At 46.8% G+C, this 22,873-nt stretch overlaps 1 protein-coding gene across 1 annotated transcript in view; it reads left to right on the plus strand.

The window, feature by feature from the left end:
• Positions 1 to 212: 212 nt before the first annotated feature.
• The window catches only part of LOC146809103 (leucine-rich repeat-containing protein Bf66946-like), a gene marked incomplete at its 5' end in the record, with an annotated part of 74,660 nt that continues 51,999 nt past the window's right edge, over positions 213 to 22,873 (plus strand). The window contains 2 exons of the mRNA XM_085614827.1: positions 213 to 234; positions 9,596 to 9,748. Of these exons, the coding sequence (XP_085470953.1) occupies positions 213 to 234; positions 9,596 to 9,748 (175 nt within the window). The remainder of the gene's footprint in view (positions 235 to 9,595; positions 9,749 to 22,873) is intronic.

Below are 22,873 nucleotides of genomic sequence, written 5' to 3' on the forward strand. Positions count from 1 at the left end.
GGGTCTTAAAGCCATTAACTAGTAGTAACTTTACAGTAGGTTATGACGTTTTTCATGTCTCCATCCTCTGTTTCAGGAAGTGGAGATATTTAAGTCTACAAGTTGAAGTAACTTTACAGCCGGAAATGGTAGCCAAATGTAGTAAGATAACTAAAAAATGTAAGAGTAGACTTACACATGTAGATTTACAAGTGTGTAGTTTAGCTTTGTGAATTGCCCCATCTGAGTTAAGTTGTGAAACTGTACCTTCCATCATCACTTGTGCAGTTGCATATTCTGATTCCAGTTGTGAAATGTGCCTTCATATAATTGGTGACATCAAACGTTCTATCGTCACTGTGCAAATCAGCAGATTCTTATTTAGTTGTCAAATTGTACATTCCCTTGTCATTCATGCAACAGTACGTTCTGCGGCAGATTTGATTTATACCATCGCAAAGTCCCTTAACATCATGCAAAATGGTACTTTTTTATTGCAGGGGTATTTACTACACAGTGCAAAGGAAATTTTGCACTGGAAAGGAGTTTTTTCTATCTGCAGATAGAGCTCTGTGCAGCATTGCATCAATTGAGTCAAGGGGGCATTACTTAGGTGTAGCTTAGAGGGATCTGTGCACGCACCCATAATTTTTGATGCAAAGTCTGATCCACTAAGATAGACTGATCAAGCTTTTATGTCATTCAATAACACTTCCATGAAGCAGGTGCTAACAAGGAAAAATGTTTTAATTACTCTAAATATTCCACATATTACATGTGTACTGCACTATACAGCAGACATACAAGGCAGATTTTGTACTGAAAGGGTATGCTTTGAGTTAAAATCCTATGCAAGACAGCATGCACACACCCCTGAATCATTATCCAAAGCCTGTGCAAGGAGCTAGGCAGTCTGTTTGTGCGCCAGTGCAGGGGTACGGGGCACCAGCTGGCCATTTTGTTTTAAATAAATATGGCTCTGCTCTGTTTTCTGTCTCTAAAAGGCTGTAGCAACTTTGGTTCCTGTGGTGATTGCGCTAAAAAGTAATACATCTACACTCGTATCCAGGTGTGAATCTGTACACTTTTACTTGATTGTGAAACTAGTGGTGTAGTGATACGCTCCACTTAAGCAGTTTAAGCGAGGGCTACCACTGAGACTGATGGGCTGGTGAACTGGGTCTTAATAAAATGGTAATTAATCATCTGTGGGCCTATTCTGTCTGTCTGAAGAAAAAATACTAATAAATAATGGTTAGGGAATGTCATGACAATTGGGTGTGAGTCATGGGCTGACATGTAGAGCAAAGGTAAGAAAGAAAAAGAATGATCAGAGACAAAAGACAGGTAGAAAGAAGAAAGAAAGAACGCGAAAAGAAAGAGAGTGAAAGGAAGGAAGGAACTGTGATAGGTAATCTAGAAGGGTGAAAATTAACTAATGCAAGGTGAAAGAGTGGGTGAAAGGACTGACAGACGAAGGGTAAAAGAATTGGTACGTGACAGGGTGATTGGGTAGAAGGATAAATAAGGGAGAGATAGAGACGAGTAAAATGGTAAATGAAAGGGTGAACAAATGAATGACTGGATATATGGATGGTTGAATTAATAGAAATGTGAATGGATGGATGGATGGATAGTGAAGGGATTGACAGATAAAAGAATTTAGGAATAGATGGAAAGATGGATAAAAGTAGGATGAAAGGGTGAAGGGAAACCTCCTACATGGGGTCAGGTTTGCTCACTTTGAATGCTTGGTGTGTTTAGAGGCGTGATTCAAGTGGGTGCTACTTTAATTTTCTGGCTACTCCCTTGTGTGAAACAGTGCATACCATTGCATCTTCACATTCCGACGCCAGCTGCAAATCCGTAGCCTCTGACTTTAGCTGTGAAAAAAGACCTTCTACCATTGTTTGTGCCGCTGCACTTTCTAACTCTTTCTGTGAACATGGCCCCTTACTCCCTTTGTGAACCCTTACATTCTGTCGTGGCCTGTCCATAGATGGGTTTGAGGTATGTAACCATACCTACCACCATCATTGATGTCACTGCTGTTAACTTATGGAAACATGAAACTATAATTTTGCACGTATTTTCGACAGTTAAGTCCGATGATAAAGTTGAAAACAGCATCACGGTCCTCCAGCATGCAGAACGTGCCCCAATGAACCGCACATTTTAAAGTCACTTCACTGCCTCCGAGCTGCTCTCTGGAGCAGCTCCTTCGACACGCTTGAAAATGAATGAAGACGTTTTATTTAATGAATGCAGATTAAAAAACAACTTTTCCTTGCAATAATTGAAGTCTCGAAGGAGAGAAGCAGACAGAAAGGATGGAGGGCGAATTTGTGAAATAGCTATGAGGTCGGAAGCTGGTGTTCTGCAAAAAGCTGCCTGCTAAGCTACAATCCAGCACGTCCTTCACCCGGCGAGCAGTGTTCGCGGCTGCCTGCTCAAAACAATACAGCAAGTTGAAAAACACGGCGTGTGCTTTTTAGGGTAATCTGCCTTTTTTGCAGACGTGCTGTATTGTTTTGGTAGTAAAGCGAGGCTGCGGGGGAGATTGTGTGCTTTTATTTAAGTATTCATGTTAATTGCAGCCCCTTCACGAGCTGCTATTAACATGGATACTTAAACAAAAGCACTCAATCTGCCCGCAGCCTCGCTTTACTATCAAAATAATACAGCAAGTCTGCAAACAAGGCAGATTACCCTAAAAAGCACACGCCGTGTTTTTAAACTTGCTGTATTGTTTTGTTAGTAAAGCGAGGCTGGGGAGATTGTGTGCTTTTATTTAAGTATTCATGTTATACGCAGCTCGTGAAGGGGCTGCAATTAACATGAATACTTAAATAAAAGCACACAATCTCTCCCGCAGCCTCGCTTTACTAATAAAAGAATACAGCAAACAAACAGTGCGTGCACTTCAGGGCAATAGAAAAGCACTCGCAGCAGAAACAGAAGGACAGCAAGTGGCCACATTAGAACACTTAGGTCCGCTCCCGAGTGTTCACTTCAAAGTGGTCACTTCCGCCGCCGTCCTCTGCAATCTGGAAACACCCGTTTTTTGCGCCGCACACCTTTTAAAAGTGGCGGCGGCGCGAATACTCTTGCGGGATGTGCCATCTGTGCGCGCTCCACACATGGCACTGCGTGCTCGGGGGTAGAGAAGTGCACGCGCGTGCGGGCGCACTCATTATTGGGAACACTGGTTGTGAGGGGTGCTAGTACCAACTCACACAGGCTGCAATGGCAGGCCTTTAGTCACAGTTAGCGGGGGCTCTTATGTGTGGCACAATACATGCTGCAGCACATGGGAGACCCCTGGTATACCTATCCCCCAGGGACCTTAGTACCGTGGACTAGAGACTTAGAAGGGTACACCAGTAGCCAATTAGGAAGGTACCAAAGTACTTACCATAGTCCAATTTAGAGAGAGAGCACAGTGACTGGGGTACTGATTAGCAGGATCCCAGTCAGACTAGTCAGAAAACAGAATGACAGCAGCAAAAAGTGGGGGTAGCCATGAAAGCAGATCTTACTTTCCTACACCTATGATCCTTGCCCAAAGGTCCAAGCGATCCCTTACTACGAAGCAGGGACGAGGCATAACCTGTGTCCCCCACAGTGGTCCCAAAACAGTAGTAGTCACCTTCGCCCTCTCTAGTGTACTGACTAGGGAAAAAGCAAAAAATTATCTATGCTTGTCCTAGTTTGCCATATGCCACTTACTGGGACTAAGGATCAGATGTAGTCTCTTACCCTCTGAAGGCGGGCTCCAGACAGACATCCGCCCTATGGATTCAACAGATCTTCTAATCAATTATGGATTCTGCTCACCGATGTTTGCACAGATGAATCAGTTCGGGCAGGGGTCCTTGTCTTTCGGCAGCAGTCTAGCTCGATAAACCAATCTCTCCTATTTGGCTCACCAAAATGTTGCTCAGATATGAACTTACCGTAAAGAAATCAAAAGACAAGAGGCGTTTAGCAAAAAAGGAACAAGTTGGATTAGTTAAATGCAGCAGCTGGGAGATTCTCGACAGAATGCGTCTGAGGAAAGTCTCTTTTTGGGGAAGGCGAACCATAGGCCAAATGTGTTTTATTTATGCCAATTGCCACGGACCTGTTTGTGGTGCAACTGTCTATCTTTGGGATTGATGACGGTATTCACTGTGCATGCGTTTATCATTGGATTAAGCGAGACCTCACCTGTGACCTGTTATTCGATAGGCGTGGGTGCATGTTGCAGGGCCTATCTGACCACGTATAGCGGACTCAGGATTAATGAGGAGGTCATCTTGGGTAAATCCGACAGCAATGGTATGAGTTCACTGGAACTCCTAAAAATAATATGGCAGTCACTGGTGTAATTTTTAAAGCCATGCACAATAGCTAGTGTACAGTTGTCATAGTGTACATTGGTATTGTTTTTACCGATATTTACATGGTTATGCATTCCTAGATCATGAAAAACATTGACATTGCTTTTACTGGTAACAACATTGCCGTTTGTACATTGATTATAGCATACATTGACATTGCTACTGCCAATATCATTGCTGTTGTCTACGCATGGATTATGACATATTTTGACACTGTGTTTATGAGCATTTAGATTGTCATATGTTGAAAGGTTATGGCACACGTTAGCATTGCATTTATCGGTATTGTCGTTGTCGGGCCTGCACACATCATGGTAATTATTGCATCATATTTACCCATTCCAGTACTACGATCCATGTTCATTCGAGGTCCAAGATGCAGAAAGCACAACAAACTCACAATAATTATGAAATCCAAATTACAATCTACTTGCTGGTGATTTATGGTGATCGGTATATCCACCTAACATATCACAATCTTTCTGACAATAGTCCCTTATAAGTTGGAAAGTGTAATAGTCATGAATAGGTATCAGAGTATATATACTGCTGACATTTCGATCTCAGTCAGCTAAATAGTGTGGAAGACCGTCTTCAGGACTTAGTGATGAAAAGAAACCAGTAGGACAGATCCCTAAGGAACCTAGCATGGTACACAAATACCAATAAACATATGTTCACAACAAATAAAACAATGGGTACACCAATAAAGAAAATCAAAATATGGATCTGTTACCAAAGGTTTGCTGACGGAAAACATGAAGCACCACAAAAAAATAGTAGAAAGCTAAGATCACCACAGTGTATCTAATTAACCAACACCCTGGAAAGTACCTACAAAACACGAGTGCAAAAAACAAACCGGATGCAACAACAGAAACTTAAGACACTTACAAAGGAAACAAATAATTAATATATTAAACTATGTCCCACCTTGAATGGTCAATCTGCAGAAGGTTTTTGTGATTATTGTGGGTAAGTTGTACTTTCTACATCTTGAACTCTAAATGAACATAGATTGTATATATCATGTATAATTATTGGTACATATTGATGAATTACCATGTATAAATAAAAGAAAATCTTTTTCATAATTTACTATGTGGTACGCCTTATCACAGGCATGTTTATTTTATTTTATTCAAGATAGGTTGGATTCTTTTGATACCAACTCAATTCAGAGTACATGCAAGTTATTCCTTAAGGAGCTCATTATTTTATTGACTAAGGGCCTTATTCCAAGTTTGGTTGTCCCTTGGACCACTGTTTCAGCGGTGGTGGTCTGAGCGTGAAGAGCTCAGCTGTCCGACCGCTGCATTATGAGTTGGGCCAATTGGCTTTGGGAAGACCACCTCTGTACCACCAAGATCGCCAGCAGACCGGTAACCGCCGGGTTTGTGATTGGGGAAAAGCTGCCACCATATGGTGGTACAGGAGTGCTGCACTGCCATGCGTATTGAGAATTGGCTGCTCCATGAGCGGACTGAGGAGGTCCGACCACCTGCTTCAAGGTGACGGTGATGAAGGATTTGGAGTGCGTACTCACCCCTTTCTTCTTCTTCCAGGTAGACACCAACATGGATCCCTGCCCCTAGGTCCCCGATTCACAGTAGGATCTTCACCCTGTGGATTACGACCCTGTGTGTGATGTTATACATGTGAGTCTTGTTCATACCATTTGCCCATTGCCCAGACTGCCCACATATGGGCTGTACCTCAGTAATGGATTGCAGTCGAATTGCACACACAGGCATCGATATATTTGGTAAAAGTATTCACCACCGCAACAGGGTGCCCGCCTCCACACAGTCGGGACCGTGGTCAACTCATAATACAGAGGTCTTTGGACCGCCAGTGCCGTGGGCTGCTAGCTGCGCTGGACACAGGTCTATGGCGGTTTGACCTCCAAACTAGTAATAAGGCCCTAAGTGTATACCCAGTCTCCTGGGGTAATATTGGGTAGCCCTAGTGTGTGTTGTTCTTTATTTGGAAAGCATGCATAATCACAGTCACACTTCACAGTACAAGGATATGCATATTCTGTGCCACACTTACAGACCTATTTGTTGGCATAGATGAGCAGATGGGCCTACATTGTTGGGGATAGGAGGAAAAAGAAGCAACCTGGAAAGGAGGGCAAGTGGGAGGGAACAGAAGCTACATGGACAGGGAGATGAACTGAAAACACAAACACTCATATAGAATATTTGAACCCCCAAAATAAGTTGCTCTAAAAACAGGAGTAGTAGAAGGACATACGTACTTGGTCCTTACTCCAGGGAGAGGGCCAAACACAAGAAGAGATATGATGCAGGCATGCCAAGACAGCAAAGAACAATGGTTCTGTTGGGAAGTAAGCAAACTTATTTGGAATGTACTGAATACACTTGAGAGCTGTACGGAACACACACAGACCCAAAGAAACAGAAATGAATTCGTGTTGCTGGATGGAATAGTATTAATTATTGTATGGAAAACACCGAAGTGTTTACAGGGTAACCCAACCAGAGTACACATACAAAATGAAACAATTAGTGAAACAATGGTTACTTGAACAAAAAATCACATATAACAGATATATACAATAGACAATACATAGAAATCATAAACAATCAGATCCAACTTGAAGTACATAAACCACTATAGGCTGTAATTTCCTTGTTCTATATGTGGATTTGCACGGAAGCATAGGACAGGTAACGTCGACGTTTCGACCCAATATGGTGGTGCCAATTAGTATGCATCAAAGGGGGTCTTCATCAGGACAAAGAATGGGTTGGGGACCTGTAAGCGCAAAGAATTTGGTGTCAGGGCAATGTGTGTGTCACATGTGAAGGAAATGGTTAAATTCCCTTGTGCGGCAGAATAGCTCACCTGGGACAACGATTTAATTAATTGGAAATAGATTCGTCATCTCTCTTATGCAGGCAGCCGACATCTATTTTGGAAGTGAATTCTGCAAAAATTCTGCAAAAATTAAAGAGGAGGGGCTGTAGCACGAATATGACGGTAATTTTGATTTGAAAAGAAAAGTGGTGCTGTCACAACAATCGCCACGTACTGCGAACAAAAAAGGGGCACTATGATTAAGGTTGCCAAGCAAGTTAAATTAAAGTTAATCAATAAGAGCGTAATCATCGCTTGCGGGATATCTAAGGACATATGTACAAATTTATACATAAACAAATGCAAGGCTCAGCATAAAATGAACTGTTTCAAGTTCATATAAGGAGCTGTTACACCCCCAATGTTACAGCTGAAAAAATGGGGGGCGAACCCGTGGCGGTTAGACAATGGTAGCAGAATCATTTTACATGGAAACTAAGTTAAAAATGACGAAGGCGGTGAAGAAACATCAGGTAGAGCAATTACGGAACAGTAGTTTCACAACATCGTTGTGAAACTTAGTGAAAAAACCCCGCCGTTAGTGCAACAATTTACATGGAGTCCGCGAACTGGACGTCTTTATCCGTCAAAGGCTCAGCTGCAAGGGAATTTAACCATTTCCTTCACATGTGACACACACATTGCCCTGACACCAAATTCTTTGCGCTTACAGGTCCCCAACCCATTCTTTGTCCTGATGAAGACCCTCTTTGATGCATACTAATTGGCACCACCATATTGGGTCGAAACGTCGACGTTACCTGTCCTATGCTTCCGTGCAAATCCACATATAGAACAAGGAAATTACAGCCTATAGTGGTTTATGTACTTCAAGTTGGATCTGATTGTTTATGATTTCTATGTATTGTCTATTGTATATATCTGTTATATGTGATTTTTTGTTCAAGTAACCACTGTTTCACTAATTGTTTCATTTTGTATGTGTACTCTGGTTGGGTTACCCTGTAAACACTTCGGTGTTTTCCATACAATAATTAATACTATTCCATCCAGCAACACGAATTCATTTCTGTTTCTTTGGGTCTGTGTGTGTTCCGTACAGCTCTCAAGTGTATTCAGTACATTCCAAATAAGTTTGCTTACTTCCCGACAGAACCATTGTTCTTTGCTTTCACTATTATGCCCAGGTTCTGAGGGTTACTGGGTTACCCCATTATCTTTAATGGGCATGCCAAGACAAACGGGAACAAAGGAAATGAGAGTGAAGCTAAAGCTAACATATGGTAAGCTATTGGCGGCAGGTAAGACAACTGTATACAAGCAAAATGTCTCACGGCTGTCTAGGCTAAACCTAAAAAGGGTATTTTCTGTGTTTCTCCCACAATAATAAGCCAATAACTTAATCAAATCACAAGACCAGATTAAAAAAAACGATCTGTGCTGCGAGACAAAGCCCACCCATTCAAAAACGTTTTACTGGGTCCGGTGGATAAATGGCGAATGCATCCAATGTTGGGCTCTTTAGACAAAAGTTTAAAACATGGTGGATTCACACAGATTTTCAGACTACCTAGGTCAATAACATTAATACCAGAAGAGAGTTAGGTTACAATAAACAATATTTATATCTCAAAAGTCAGTGTCATGAGACAAGTGTACCACTAAAGGCAGAAGATCGCAAGGAATGGCTGTGTTGCCAGCGGCGCGATGTATACAAATGGTCAACTAGGATTTAAACCCAGGTCTCTTTCAGATTACGTTGCTGCTGGAGAAAGGCTGCAGCATTGAACAGTGGAAACCATGTTTTTGTCGGTTGTGCCTGGAATTATCAAACTAAGTCTAAATGAGTAATGCTGCTGGAAGCGTTGTTACCTGCTAACACCTCTACCTGTAGCCACTATTTAGCCATGTTTAGAAATGAAGCACAGGGTGTCCAAATGCTCTCTCTAAAGTAAGAGCTTGCTGCTTTACTCGTCCAATAAGTCAGGGACTCAGGGTGTTGCAGTATTCCATAAAGGGACATCCTTCGGCATGGGTGAGCTGGGCCCTGGCCCGGGGCGCCAATATTCCGAGGGGCGCAGCAGGGAGCTGCCTGACTCAATGGCAAGCAATCAGCAGATCTTCCATCTCACTTGGTCTCAATCGGGTACCGTTAAAGACTTTGTAATCAGCCCTTAATGTACCTCAGGGTAATTGCTAGCACCCCATCAACCCTCTGCCCCCTCCCATCTTCTTCCCATTTACTGCCGTCTCACCGCAACGACCCCCTGCCCCACAACAAACACCACATTTACTTTTCCGCCCAGGGCACTGTCCCAGTCAATCCGATTTAGAGCCGGCCCTGATTCTATATTAAAGTGTGGTAACTTCATCTTTCTTGCTTCCAGTGCTTCCAGTGGTCCTGTTTGTCCTCCTGTTCTCCTCCGTGGCTCGGGGGCTCCAGTGTCCGACTGCTTGTAAATGCCAGGAAAAAGACCGACTCATGGTAGACTGCAACGGCGTCGGCGGGGTTGTCAGCAAAATCACCAGAGTCCCAGAAGGTAATATTGAGGTGTCATTAACCATGTTCTGACCTCCGAGTGGCAAACAGTGGGCACCACTGCACCCACGTTCTTATTTTGTAATCATAATGATACTTATTTCAGGGCTCCAAAGTCTTTCTGCGGGACCCGTCATTGGTGCTTCTGAGAGTTTGGATTGCTGGATAGGAAGGCTGCCTAGGCCGGATTCTACCTCATGCCTCTTCCCTCCACTACCCTGCGCTTATCATATTTTTATCTCATGTTGGCAGTAGGTTTTATGATCTGACTTCACAGAGCAACGTTCGCCAGACAATAATGTGAGCAGCCCTAGAGAGTTGGGAACCAGTTGTACATGTTTTGATTGGGCAGAAGTTGTGTGCTTCCACAAAAAGTGCTTGCCCTACACCCAGCTGTGGTCACTTTCTTTATTTATCCAGCTGTCTGAGCTTGAATCTTGAGGGGCACACACAATTGGACTGCTATTAAAATGTCTAAAGTGACTAGATAATTCATGGTGTTTTTCTCTGGCACAAGCACAGATGGGAGTAGGTCAGTCGTTAACTTATATGGATTTTTAGGTCTGGCTTGTCAGTGCAATTGTCACGTGTTCACCTTTGCTTCCTCTATTCGTCACTGTTTTCCTATCTTTCTCCCTGTTCTTCCGTTGTTTCTTTTGTAGGTCTAAGTCTGATAATGAATAATAAGTCGCCGTTCAAAAATGAGTGCTGGCTAGTGACGCAGCAAATCTTGAGTTACGTCCCTGCAAGATATAATGAAGACTAGGGGTGGGAGGAATTGGCTGAGTTTTATTCTGTGGAATTACATTAAAATTCCGCAAGAGTCTGTGGGATTCTGCTACAGGTGGAGTGAGCATTTGGTGCTATTTTCTTGTGTCCAAAAATGGATGCGAGGATGCATTTTGCATAAGAAATAGCACAGCCAAATACCAAATGCACTGCGGTGCATACCCCTCTGCACCCTTGCATACTCTGCAGTGATTACTGCACAATATATAAAGGCGCTTAGTGGTATGCACTGCCTGGCAGTGGTTTCTAAACAGGGCAGGAAGAGGGAGAAGTCCCTCGATGTTTAAAAACTACTGCATATTAAAGTTTAAGTTCCCATTTAAGTCCTTCAGCCTTGTTGTAGCACCTTACCTTCAGCTCAGGCCTACAACATTGGAGTGGGCATGTTGGACCTGACACTCTCTACATGGGCATCCCTAAACCTTTTGCTTTTACCCTCCATTTTTTTAGCTGGCCTCAGGACCCTGTGCACTTTACCACTGTCAACCAGGTGCGTGCGCTCTCTCCTTGAAACATGGTAACATTGGTAGACCCTTGTAGAGTGGTATACCATATACCCAGGGCCTGTAAATGAAATGCTACTAGTGGGCCTGCAGCACTTATTGTGCCAGCCACTTAAGTAGACTTGTAAAGAAACATGTCCTAGGCCTGCCATTTCCAGCCTAAATGCAGTTTTAAACTGCTGATTCGAATTGGCAATCTAACCCCCTTGCCAAGTTTCCTTGCTTGGATAGGGAACCTTGCTTGCATGTGACTTAAGGGAGTCTCCATGATGGATTGGGGAACTTGTTTTAAGGATTTTACAAATTTGGATTGTTTTGAGAATCTTTAAATAATCACAAATCCTACAGTAATTTTGGCGAACAGTGTTCACGGAGTGGTACCAAAAAAAAACATTCAACTGGATACGAGCTCTATAAATGGACATTAACATTAAACTATAGACTGGTCTGCAAAGAACAGTGATAACAACACTTGTGTTTTCAAAACTGGCTCATTGCAATGCTCTGTATTTGGGTGCGCAAAAATGTGTGATAAAGAAATTGCAGACATTGCAAAATGCGGGGGCAAGATTGCTGCTTAGAATCCCTAATTTTAACTCTGAAGCACACTCTCTGCAGGTTCTACATTGGCTCACTGTGATAAAGAGAATTATTTTCAAGGCTATGTGTATAGTCTATAAGGCCTTACATCAACTGGCCCTAAGTATTTTCAGGATATTTTGTCCTGGTACAGGCCAAGCACAACTCTTAGATCTAGTTCCTCAAGATGTGTCATCATTCGTAGATCAAATAAAGCAAGATGGGGAGTTAGGGCTGTATCCACAGGGGCAGGAAAATGCTGGAACTCACTACCTTTTAAGCTGCGTTGTTAACCGTCTCTGATGCAACTCAGGAAGCAGCTGAAGACCTGGCTGTTTAGAGAAGATGTCGATTAATTTTTGTAGTTACAATCGACGGCGCTTCGAAATAGGACTGGCCTCTGATGTTCTGCTTGTAGCGCTAAGACACCTTAGGGTATTCGCGCGCTTTATTAAATCTTTTTTCATTTAATTTTTTTTCATTTTCACTTTATCTCAGATTCTCTGGATGGCCCCCGCAGAGCAGTCGCGGCTCGCACTGGTAACACTGTGGGGCGACGAGGCAGGGCTGGGTGGGGAGGTAGTGAAGAAAGACATATGATGGGAAAGTGGAGAGTAAAGAAATAAATAAATAAAAGCACTTACTTTGCACTCATGTGACATACGAAGGGAAAGTGGAGAGCAAAGAAATACATTAAAAAAAGTAAATACATAAATAAATAAAAGCACTTACTTTGCGCTTGCAGCATCACCGAGTCGGCAATGCTGCGAGCGCAAAGTAAGTGCTTTTGTTTATTTCTTTACTCTCCACTTATGTCGTATGTCACACTCCACTATCCCCCAACCCATCCTTGCCCCCGCACCGCCTCGCCGCCCCCACAGCTTTACCTGTGCGAGCCGTCACTGCTACAGAGTAATAAACCTCTATCACTTCAAATAAAGTTTTTTTGTATGTAAGATCGAGGGAGATTGAAAACATGGGCTAAAAATAAAAAACGAGATTGGGACGAAAGTTTAGTCCTTGGCAAATGAAGTTTAGACGATTTCCTGATTAATTATAAATTATAATTAATCAGGAAATCGTCGTTCCCAGTACATAGGTAAGTGGTGTCCCACTAAATAAAAGTTTTGTGTTTCTTTTCTGTATATGTCATATTATTAAGAGTGTGACTACAGGAGAACATTCCCACTCTGACCCGTGTTGAGATCAGCAACAGTGAAATTCTGTTAAGATGGATACCTTTTTCTTGGCAGGTGCTTTTAATCACACTGAGACGGTGTCTTTTACTACCACTGGGTGTGGGTTGCATTGTGAAGGTTTTGAATTTCACGAGGATCCTATAAGGTTATAGACCAGTTAGGTAGAATTAAGGGAGGTATACCCTATAATACGATTGTACCAGATTAAGTAAGCATGTTCTTTGTAAATTTCTTTTTGTTTCCTTAGGAACATGCCCCGAGTGTGTTGACAAGAAGGCAAGTATTGGCAGCAATATTTAGTATTAAATCTGTTTAATTGACAGAATAAAGACAGTGAACAAATCAAGTCGCCTACAACCCAGCGGGCCGGCAAATAACATTTCAGCTGTGCAAGGAAGTCGATGCGGTGTTTAGGGCTTTCAAATATTATACACAGCAAGCCGCCTACAACCCTGCAGTGCCGGCCGCATCTTAAGAGAGATGGTGACTGGTAGACAATGCTGTGGGCAAATGCCCAAGAAAATTGTAGGGCAAGAGGTCGCAGGTGCCATATGGCAACCCATGAGGCAATAGTCTCTGCGTGGAATGTCAAACTTCAACATGGAGTGGAACCAAAATGATGTAGAACAGTAAAAAATAAAAAATAAATAAAAGCAAAACCCTCACCCTCCCGCCACCCAGTCCCCTCAGTGAGCCACTCAAAAAGGGAAGAAAAGAAAAGAGAAAAGAAAAAGGAGTGGTAATAAATCCAGGTACCCTGTCTGCTGCAGCAGAGCCACTGGGTCGGTAAATGGAAGGGGGGCCGATGTCATGCGATATGGGATAATAGAGGATAATAGAGGTGTCGTCAGGAATCAGTTTGAGGATGCGGAGATATTGTGGGCAAGTCAGTTCTCGAAATTCTGTGGAAAGAATAGCCCAGAAAGGAGCCCAGGTTTTGGCATAATCTGCTGTCTTCCCCTCGGCTGCCATGGAGAGTTTCTCCATCGCTAAAAGGTTCCGTAGCGGATGTACCCAATGTATGTGTTCTGGAGTTTTGTCGGACTTCCACTGTGCTAGTATAACACTGCATGCAGCGTTCAATGCAAGCGCCATTTGCCTCCCACTAAGCGAGCGCAGAGGAAAAGATGTTGCATTAAGAAGGCCTAGAAGAGTGTACGCAGGGAGCCGGGGTATGAAGGTGTTGAAGGCCCTGTCAAAGTCATCAAGTATCTGGTCCCAATAGTGGGTTAGTTTGGGGCCATGCCAGAGTAGGTGGAGGAGAGTCCCCGGATTACCACAACTACTCCAACAGAGGCCATCACACTTAGATTGCCATTTGGAGACCCTATCAGGAGTATATTACCAGTATGTCGTGATCTTCAAGGCTGTTTCCGTGTGACTTGAGGAGTAAGTAGTGTGGTGAACCCGATAAAAAACATCCTCCCACTCCTTGTCCGATAGTGTGCGTCCTAGTTCTGTCTCCCAGTGTTTCTGTCAAGCAGTGCGCACCTTGGGAAGGGCCGTAGTGAGGAAGGCATACATTTCCGATATAAGGCGTTTATCATCTTTTTTGCTAATGACCCATTTCTCAAACGGCAACATCGGGCAGAATGCAAGGGATCGCGTCTCAGGCCCAGATATCCAGTGTATTATCTGGGAGTGTAGATAAAAATTGGTCGCAGGCAGATTATCGTCCGATCGGAGTTCCTTGAAGGGGATCAGGCCTGAATGTCAAAGAGATGACCTAGGCGTTTACAACCTCCCTCAATCCAGCGTGTGGCCGCCCCGTTATTCATACCTGGTTGAAAAGCGGGGTTCATGAAAAGCGGGGTCGAGGGGGAGGAGAAGGTGAACAGATTAGCTCTCCGGGAAACCCTATCCCAGGTGAGCATCGTGGGACGCTTGGCAGGAGAGGAATATAAGCTCCATGCCCGAGCCGGTCGCGGCATCCAGGCATCTCGCCAAATGTGATGGTCCGCTACGGTCTGGTCCATGAACACCCAGTATTTCTCGGTCATGGGGCGATTCCACTCCACCAAGTAACGCAGATGGGAGGTGTAGAAATATCGAGTAATATCACAGAGGGCCAGGCCTCCGGTTTTCTTAGGTCTCTGAAGTTGTATTTTCCGTAACCTGGGTGTAGTCTTGCCTTGGACGAACCCTTCAATTCCTGCTTGTATCTGCCGAAGGGCGTGCGGTAGGCGTTCAAGTGGCAGGGCTTGACATAGATAAAGTGCATGCGGTAGCACATTCATCTTAACCCTGGACAATCTCCCAAACCATGTCAGAGGAAGGCGGCGCCACCGGTGCATATCTGCGCGAATCTTTTTGAGCAAGGTCGAGTAATTTATCTCTGCAGTTTGCACTAGACTTTTGTGGAGGACCAGCCCAAGGTACATGATGCCGCCTGATACCCAGTCAAAGGTAAACCAATTTCAGAGAGTCTCCACCGTCTGATGAGTAGCAGTGAGATTGAGTGCCTGTGACTTCTGCATATTAATTTTGAAGCCCGAAAACTGGCTAAATACATGGAGGTCGTCCACAATAGCCGGCAGAGAGGATAGAGGTTGTGCTACCTAAAAGATAAGGTCTTCTGCATACAGACTAATAAGGTGCCGATCTTAGCCGAATGGGATACCATCCGCAAGAGGGTTGTCTCGGAGTCGCTGGGCCAGGGGTTCCATATATAGGGCGAAAAGCAGGGGAGAAAGGGGGCAGCTATGCCGTGTTCCCCGCCCTACTGCAAAGTGATCAGAGAGGACGTCATTGACCCGAACGGCTGCCTAAAGTGCGCTGTAAATGCTCGTAATCCAGCGTTAGAATCGCGGCCCGATTCCAGAGTCGCAAAGAGGTGCGGCCAGTGCACACGGTCAAAAGCCTTCTCTACGTCGATCGCCAGGAGAAGGGCTTCCTCCTTTGACCGGTGCACCTTGTCAATGAGGTGACAGATGCGTTTGGTATTGTCCCCGCATTGCCTACCCGGGATGAAGCCGGACCAATCTGGGTCAACAAGACCCGGCATATGGGGATTTTGTCTGTGTGCAAGTATACTAGAGAATAGTTTGGCGTCTATATTCAATAAGGAGATCAGCCGGTATGAACTGCAAAGTTCCGGATCTTTACCCGGTTTGGGGATAACCGATATAGAGGCCTGCAGCATAGAGGGGGTAAGGGGCCCAGTGTATGCAAAGGAATTAAATAACCGGGTTAGCAGGGGAGCAAGTTCCGCGCAATAAGTTTTGTAAAAAAGGGCACTGAAGCCATCGTGTCCTGGCGCCTTCTGTAACTTCAGCCGCGCAATAGCAGATATCACTTCCTCTATGCGAATAGGTGCCTCCAAGGAGTCTGCTTCGCCAGCAGGCAGGGGCATCACCGCTGCCTCTCCAAGATAGACCGAGGGATCTGGGTGTAGAGAGGGATCTGCCGTGTAAAGTGAGCTATAAAAAGAGCAAACGGCTGATACTATATGGGCGTCGCCAGAGAGAGATTGACCAGCTTCATCTCAAAGCGTTGAGACCGAGTGTGCTTCATGCTGGCTGCGCAGGCAGTGCCCCAACATAATAATAATAATAATATTGGATTTTATACAGCGCGAACAGCTACCTCACGAGGAGGTGTCCCGGCGCTAGTAGAACACAGTAAACCTGGGCAAAAAAGGAAGGAGAACTAGCGTGGATGGGTGAAGAGCCAGGTTTTTAGCATCTTCTTAAAACCGGGTTCGGATGGGGCCTGTTGGATTGCTTGTGGCAGGGAGTTCCACAAAGCGGAGACATTTGCTGAAAAGGTTCGACCGCCAAGTCGAGCCTTTTTTGCTCGCGGGACGACCAATTGGACACGGTCATTGGACCGTAATGCGCGGCTTTGGGCGTATTTTGGAAGGCGTTTTTTTAAGTAATGTGGGCAGGAGCCATGTAAAGATCTGAACGCAAGCGTCAGAGCTTTGAATTTTATTCGGTTGGCCACTGGCAGCCAATGCAGGGTTTGAAGATGCGGAGAGACTGACTGCTTGAAAGGGATTCGCAGTAGCAGTCTCGCAGCCGCATTTTGAACTACCTGTAGTTTGTGAGTCAGGAATTTTGGGAGGCCCAGGTACAAACCATTGGCATAGTCCAGCCGTGAGGTGACAGTTGCATGGACGACCGTTTTCCTACAGCTCTCCGGTAGAAGTCTAAGAATTTTTCGGAGGTTTCTTAGCTTGCTCAAGCAGCATCCGGCCACTTGTTGGATATGGGATGTAAAAGACATTTTATCGTCCCATCTCACTCCGAGGTTTTTTGCCGAGTGACTGGGAGAGGGGGGGGGGCCCATCTCCAAAGGCCACCAGAGATCAGGGGCGGGAGTGGGACCCTTGCCGAAGAAAATGACTTCGGTTTTATTGGCATTAAGTCTTAGTTTATTAGTGTTCATCCAGTGAGCAATGTCCTGGAGACAGCCTTTAAAGTTTGAGAAAGAGTCCTGCGTCATCTCAGAGTAAGGAAATACCAACTGGGTGTCATCGGCATATGAGATTGCCTTGACACCCCAGTTGGCAATTAGCGTGAATAGGGGGGCCAGATAGATGTTGAACAAGAGAGGGCTGAGGGCCGATCCTTGCGGGACTCCACAGCTGAGGCCACCTTTGTTGGAGCCCACAAAGTATTTATGTTTCAGATGCACCGCTGCGTGTTCGGCGCGGTCAAGATCGAGGCGGCGTAGTTGGAGGCGTTCTTTCTCCAGTTGTTGCCATATGTGGGGCGCACCCTCATGCTTATGTATGGCCTCCAGCTCTTTGACCGTAGCATCCAGATCTGCGCTCTTCGTTTGCCTGGTCTTATTGTCATAGGCAGCTTTGGCTATGAGAGCCCCGCGTGTAACTAATTTGAGAGCCTCCCATACCAAGGAGAGTGGCGTGTCCCTCATTATTAGTTGTTATATAGTCAGTAATGCAGTGCCTAATGTCCGCAACTACATCTGGGGACCTAAGTAGGGAGTCTCACAGGCGCCATCGCAAAGCAGAAGCAAATCGCTGAGAGGGGAAGCGTAGGGACAGGGTAATGTGTGCATGATCAGAGAGTGCCCTCGCCTCAATAGTAGCTCCCGTGACTAAGGTCCAGGCAGTTGAGGTGACTAGAAAGTGGTCAAGCTGGGCTTATGTTTTGTGTGCGCTCGAATAGTAAGAATAGTCCCTATCAGTTGGGTGCAGACAGCGCCAGGCATCCCTAATCCCAGCATCGCGCAGCCAGTCCCTACCTGTTGCTGAGAGGGAACCAGCGCACCAGTACGAGAACCAGAATGATCCAGTTCCCCATTCATCACTAGATTGAGGTCGCCTCCCACCACCACCAGAGAGTCAGGAGAGTGCAGCACTTTGGCGCAGGCCTCTATTAAGAATGTCTCTGGGCATTCATTAGGGGAATAAATGGAAGCAACAGTGCAGAAGGAGGAGCCGATTTGGAGGCTTAGGGCTAAAAGACGTCCTTTAATCTCCGCGACGGGCCCGATTACTGAACCCCTAAAGTGTTTAGCTATGAGAATGGCCACTCCTGCCCGCTTGTTGGTCATAGAGGACCAGTACTGGTAAGGGAAGTGTCTGTGCCGCATGCGGTGGGTGTCTGATAGTAGGAGATGAGTTTCTTGGAGGAGGCATAAGTCTCCCCCCCACCGAGTTTTCCAGTAGTGACAGCACAGCTCTCCGCTTGACTGAGTTGTTAAGGCCCCGTGCATTGAGACTGATTATTTTAAGATCCAGATGAGAGGGGAGGAGTTAGTCGAGCTCTTAGTAATGGCGTGCAATGCCAAAGTGGAGATAGGGTAGGAGGGACATGAAGGCATAGAACGGCTATGCATGTGAGACTGTTGCATACGTGTCTGGCAAAAGGACTCACTGAGGAGAAAACCCACCCGACCCTAAAAAAGAAAAAACAATCCCCAAAACAAAACAGCATGAATAGGAAGGACATCATCAGACCGATCTTATGCCGGTCAGTCCCTATAACAAAAAAAGGAAAATCCGCAACAGTGCGGGAATGACACAAGTCCGTCATAGAAATGGAGTTCAGGGGGGAGATGACAGCTCAGGTCCACGAAAGGGTAGGGTTGTTGGCCCTCCGGCCTGCTCGAGTGGTGAATTCCATGTGTCAGCTAGCGGGGAGGATCAAGATGGAGATGTGTTGGCTGGGCTGCCGGCCAGTGATGCCAGGACATTTTCCCTTTCTTTTGCTCAGGCTGTTGCGTCCGGGCCAATGGACGGCGAGGAGGGTTTGCCCATGCTATGCCAGCAGTCTGGTCTGTTGCTGCGGGGTGTGAACGCCTTCTGTAGGCGCGACGGACTGGAGGCGGGAGACCAAGAAGGTTGGAGGCTTTGTGCAGTGATCTCAGTTGGTGTAGCTTCCCTTCATACTTAAAGATGATGCGGAAGGGATGACCCCACGCATAGGGGATCCCTTTCTCCCTCAGGTGTTGAGTGACGGGCCGTAATTCCCGCGGTTTAAGCAGCGTGACCGCAGAGAGTTCTTGATAAAGCGTTGGTGTGAGTCCACGGAATTGTAGAGGGTGGGAGTCTCTAGCCTTGCGCAGTATAAGTTCTTTCGGTTGAAAGTTATGAACTCACACTAGGCTGTCCGGGGGGGGGCATTGTTCCGACGGTGCAAGCCTTTCCGATGAACTCTGTCGATTTGGATCTCTGTAGTGTGATCCGGGCCTAGAATGTGTTGAAACAGGGCCTGTACAAATCCCCCTACATCATCTTTCTCCGCTCCCTGTTTCACTCCTCGGATACTTACATTGTTGCGGTGGGAGCGGTTCTCCTCCATTCTCATGCTCCTTCAGCGTCGCAACCCAGTCACCAATCTCTGAGACATCGCGGCGAACCTCTCGAAGAGCCACTGCCAGTTGATCCTTGAGTTCCTGGAGATCTTCTATAAGGGTGTAGAAAAGCGATGTCATGAAGGCCTTCGTGGCCGGGGCATCTGCTCCATCTACTGCTCCTGCCGCTCTGAGCTCTGACTCACTGTCCTAGGTTGTAGCATGTCCTTTACAAAGCGATCCTTCCTAGGACGTCCTGATGCCATGGGGTATCAGTTCCCAGCAGAGCCCTTGCTATGAATCTCTGTCACCAAGTAATGCCTGGAGGTAGTTATGCTGAGGGGAATGGACTAGGCCCGGTTTATAAGGAGAGCAAGCGGGCTAACGGTGGGGCAAGGCCAGTCCGGTTGCGGCCTATGCGAGAAAGTCGGTGCTCCTGCGTGGACGCGGCCGCGGGGCGATCAGAGGAACTCCTAGTAGAGAGCTCAGTGGCAAGTCTCAGGTCAGGCGAGGCCCTGTGGGAGCGGCGGACTGCAGGCGCCGATATGCACCTCGAGGCAGGCAGTTCTGATGGCAGAGAAGGGGCAACGGGAGGGGCGCAGCACCAGTCCCGTTCCTTGCGCCGTCCGCACCTCCGCCCGCCCACCTCTTCCCGGGGGATCTATTAATGGCAGGTGGGGCAACCCAGGGGCTCGGTGCGACCATCAGGAGTGTTGTTATAGCCCACCCCCCGGTGCGGAGCATGAACCCGCGCGGGCAGAATCTTCGCCCCAGTGGAGGGGGGGGGGGGCACATGATGCCGGCGGGTACCTGGAGTCCCCAAGGTGTGAAGAGTGGTGTGTTTAAGTCGCGGGCAGGTTACGGCGGGCTGTGGGAAGGCCTGGTTTCAGTTTTCAGGCCGTGCTCCGAGCTCAACTCCGCGATGCTCCGCTCTGCTCTCAGCGAGGTTGCGGCGGTTGCCTGAATTCTCCTCACGCCGCCAACATCTGGTGTAGCACGGCGGGAGGTCGATATTGCCTACTGGAGTGATCAGGACCTCCCTGGCCCAGCTCCCGGTGCAGCTCTGGAGTGCGAGTCAGTTCTTTACCCCAGTGGAAGGGGGGGGACGGAGTGCCAGCAGGTCTTTGGGCCCAAAAAGAGCGAAGTATGTCCTCTGGAGGTCACCGATAGGTACCTGGAGCCCCCAAGGGGCGAGGAGTGGTGCTTCTAGGTCGCGGGTGGGTCTCAGCAGGCCGTGGGAGGGCCCGGCTTCAGCTTGCGGGGGGGACTCTCCAGTTGCTCCCCAGCAGGCCACAGCAATTAGGCCCCAGCGATCCGTGCTCGGCTCCATGTGGCTGGGCTCCGCGTCCAACAAGCTTGCGGCGGCTTTCCGGATTTTCGTGGGCCACTGCGGGGTATCAGGCAAACAGCGTCAGTGTCCTCCACCAAAAATAGCTAAGGATGGAAGGCGATGGAAAGGCTATAGAATTTGGCGGGCCGGAGCGACCGTGAAGCACGTCTTACACGTTCGCCATCTTGGACACGCCCCCCGCCAGCACTATTTATTCCTGCAATTAGGTATTTTCTATTTTAGAGGGATGGTGTATAAGAAAACAGAGGGATCTGTATCCTGAAAAAAGACTATGACCCTTAGAGGCAGTTGGTAGAGGCTGAAACATGTTGATACTGGCAGTGAGGGAAATGGAGAGGGAGCAGTGTGTCTGCCAGTGGCCTGTCCCAAGAGGAACTGGAGGACAGGAAAAGGAGGGCTGAGGCAAAAAGAGTCTTGGTGAGAGAAAGCTGAGTTAGAGGGGCCTTGGCTGAGAAGAAACATTTGCTGGCACATGAGATGGTACTGAAGGACCAGGAGCTGAATGTCAGATAGATTCCAGAGTCCAGCAACAACAGTGGCAGCATACCTGCCGTGTCAACTGGAGAGCTGAGAGTCCAATTATATGGGGGGCGATGATATTGACAAGTGGTTTTCTTCTTATGTGGTAGCTCTGAGGGTACGCAAGGTCCCAGAAGAGCACTGAGAGTGGTAGCTTACGGAAGTACATGCCTACAGTGGGGTGGGACATACTTCTCACACTTGAAGTAGATGACCAGACAAAGTATGCCTCCATGAAAGCCATACTTGTTGCTACGTTTGGGCTGACCCCTAGGAAATACTGTCAAAGGTACAGAGACAGCCACAAACTCCCAAACAAGTCTTGGGTAAACTTCTTATACTACTGAGTGCCTGAGGAGGGATTGCATGGTTAATGATTGTGTTAGGCTGTACAACCTAATCTTCAAGGAGCACATGCTCAATACCTGTTTTACAGAGCTGGCAGATAGCAACCTGACCGGCCCTAGGAATCTTGCTGAGGGGCTGGCCCTCTGGGCCAGCACCTGAGTGTCCAAAATTTACCTGGGGGTGGCCTCAAGAGGGTGGTACAGTTTCCCCACCAGTAGGGTGAGGCGGAGGTTGAGGGACCTATAAACAAGTCTTAGACTAAGGGGAAAGGAAAACATTCCCATGCCCCTTCTAAGAAGAAGGAGTGAGGTTCTGGTTGGGGTTGCCCCCTTTTTAACCTCACTGCTTTGCTTGTTCTCAGCTAGGACACAAGCAAGGGGACACTGTCTGTCCTAAGAAACCACCCAATGGTGGGACCTCTACGGGGGTGGCCATTAAGGCCTTAAGTGTAAGTAGTCCCCAGGGGCAGGAGGTAGATCAGGCCATAATCTCCCTTAGTTCGGAGGTGAACTCAGAGGGTAGACTGGTGATCCCTGGGGGTGGGAATCATCACTTCAACCAGGTCAAAGTGAATGGGGTCCCTGTCACTTCTCTGTGGGACACCAGGGCTAGTCAGACCATGGTAGTGGAAATGCTGGTTTCTCAGAGCAAAACACCAGTGAGGTATGTAGGGTAACTCAGGACTTTCTCCGCCTGATGCTCCTGGTATCCCTGGAGTGGGGTGGGGAGGTGACCCAGAGAAGGGTCATAGTTATCCCCCAGAGGCCCAGTCACTGTATTCTGGGGAATGAGTTGCCACCGGTGATGGAAGAACTAGGAGGGGTAGCCTCCCAAGGCACCATGAAATCTCGCAATTCTGGGGGCACCTCTCCCAAATGGAGGGTACAAAGGCCCAAATGGAGGGGCAGGGGGAGGAAGGACTCACCCCTGACCACTGCATAGTGTACAGGCTCTGAATTGAGTGACTAGTTTCAGGCTAACCCCTTGGACTGGTAAGTAGGATAATGGGAAAAGGGTAGCTAACACCTAAGGTTGTTGCCCCACCCCCACTCTGAGAAACCTCAGAGATCCCT

Source organism: Triturus cristatus, chromosome 7, assembly GCF_964204655.1.
Source record: "Triturus cristatus chromosome 7, aTriCri1.1, whole genome shotgun sequence".
Classification (NCBI taxonomy): Eukaryota; Metazoa; Chordata; class Amphibia; order Caudata; family Salamandridae; genus Triturus; species Triturus cristatus.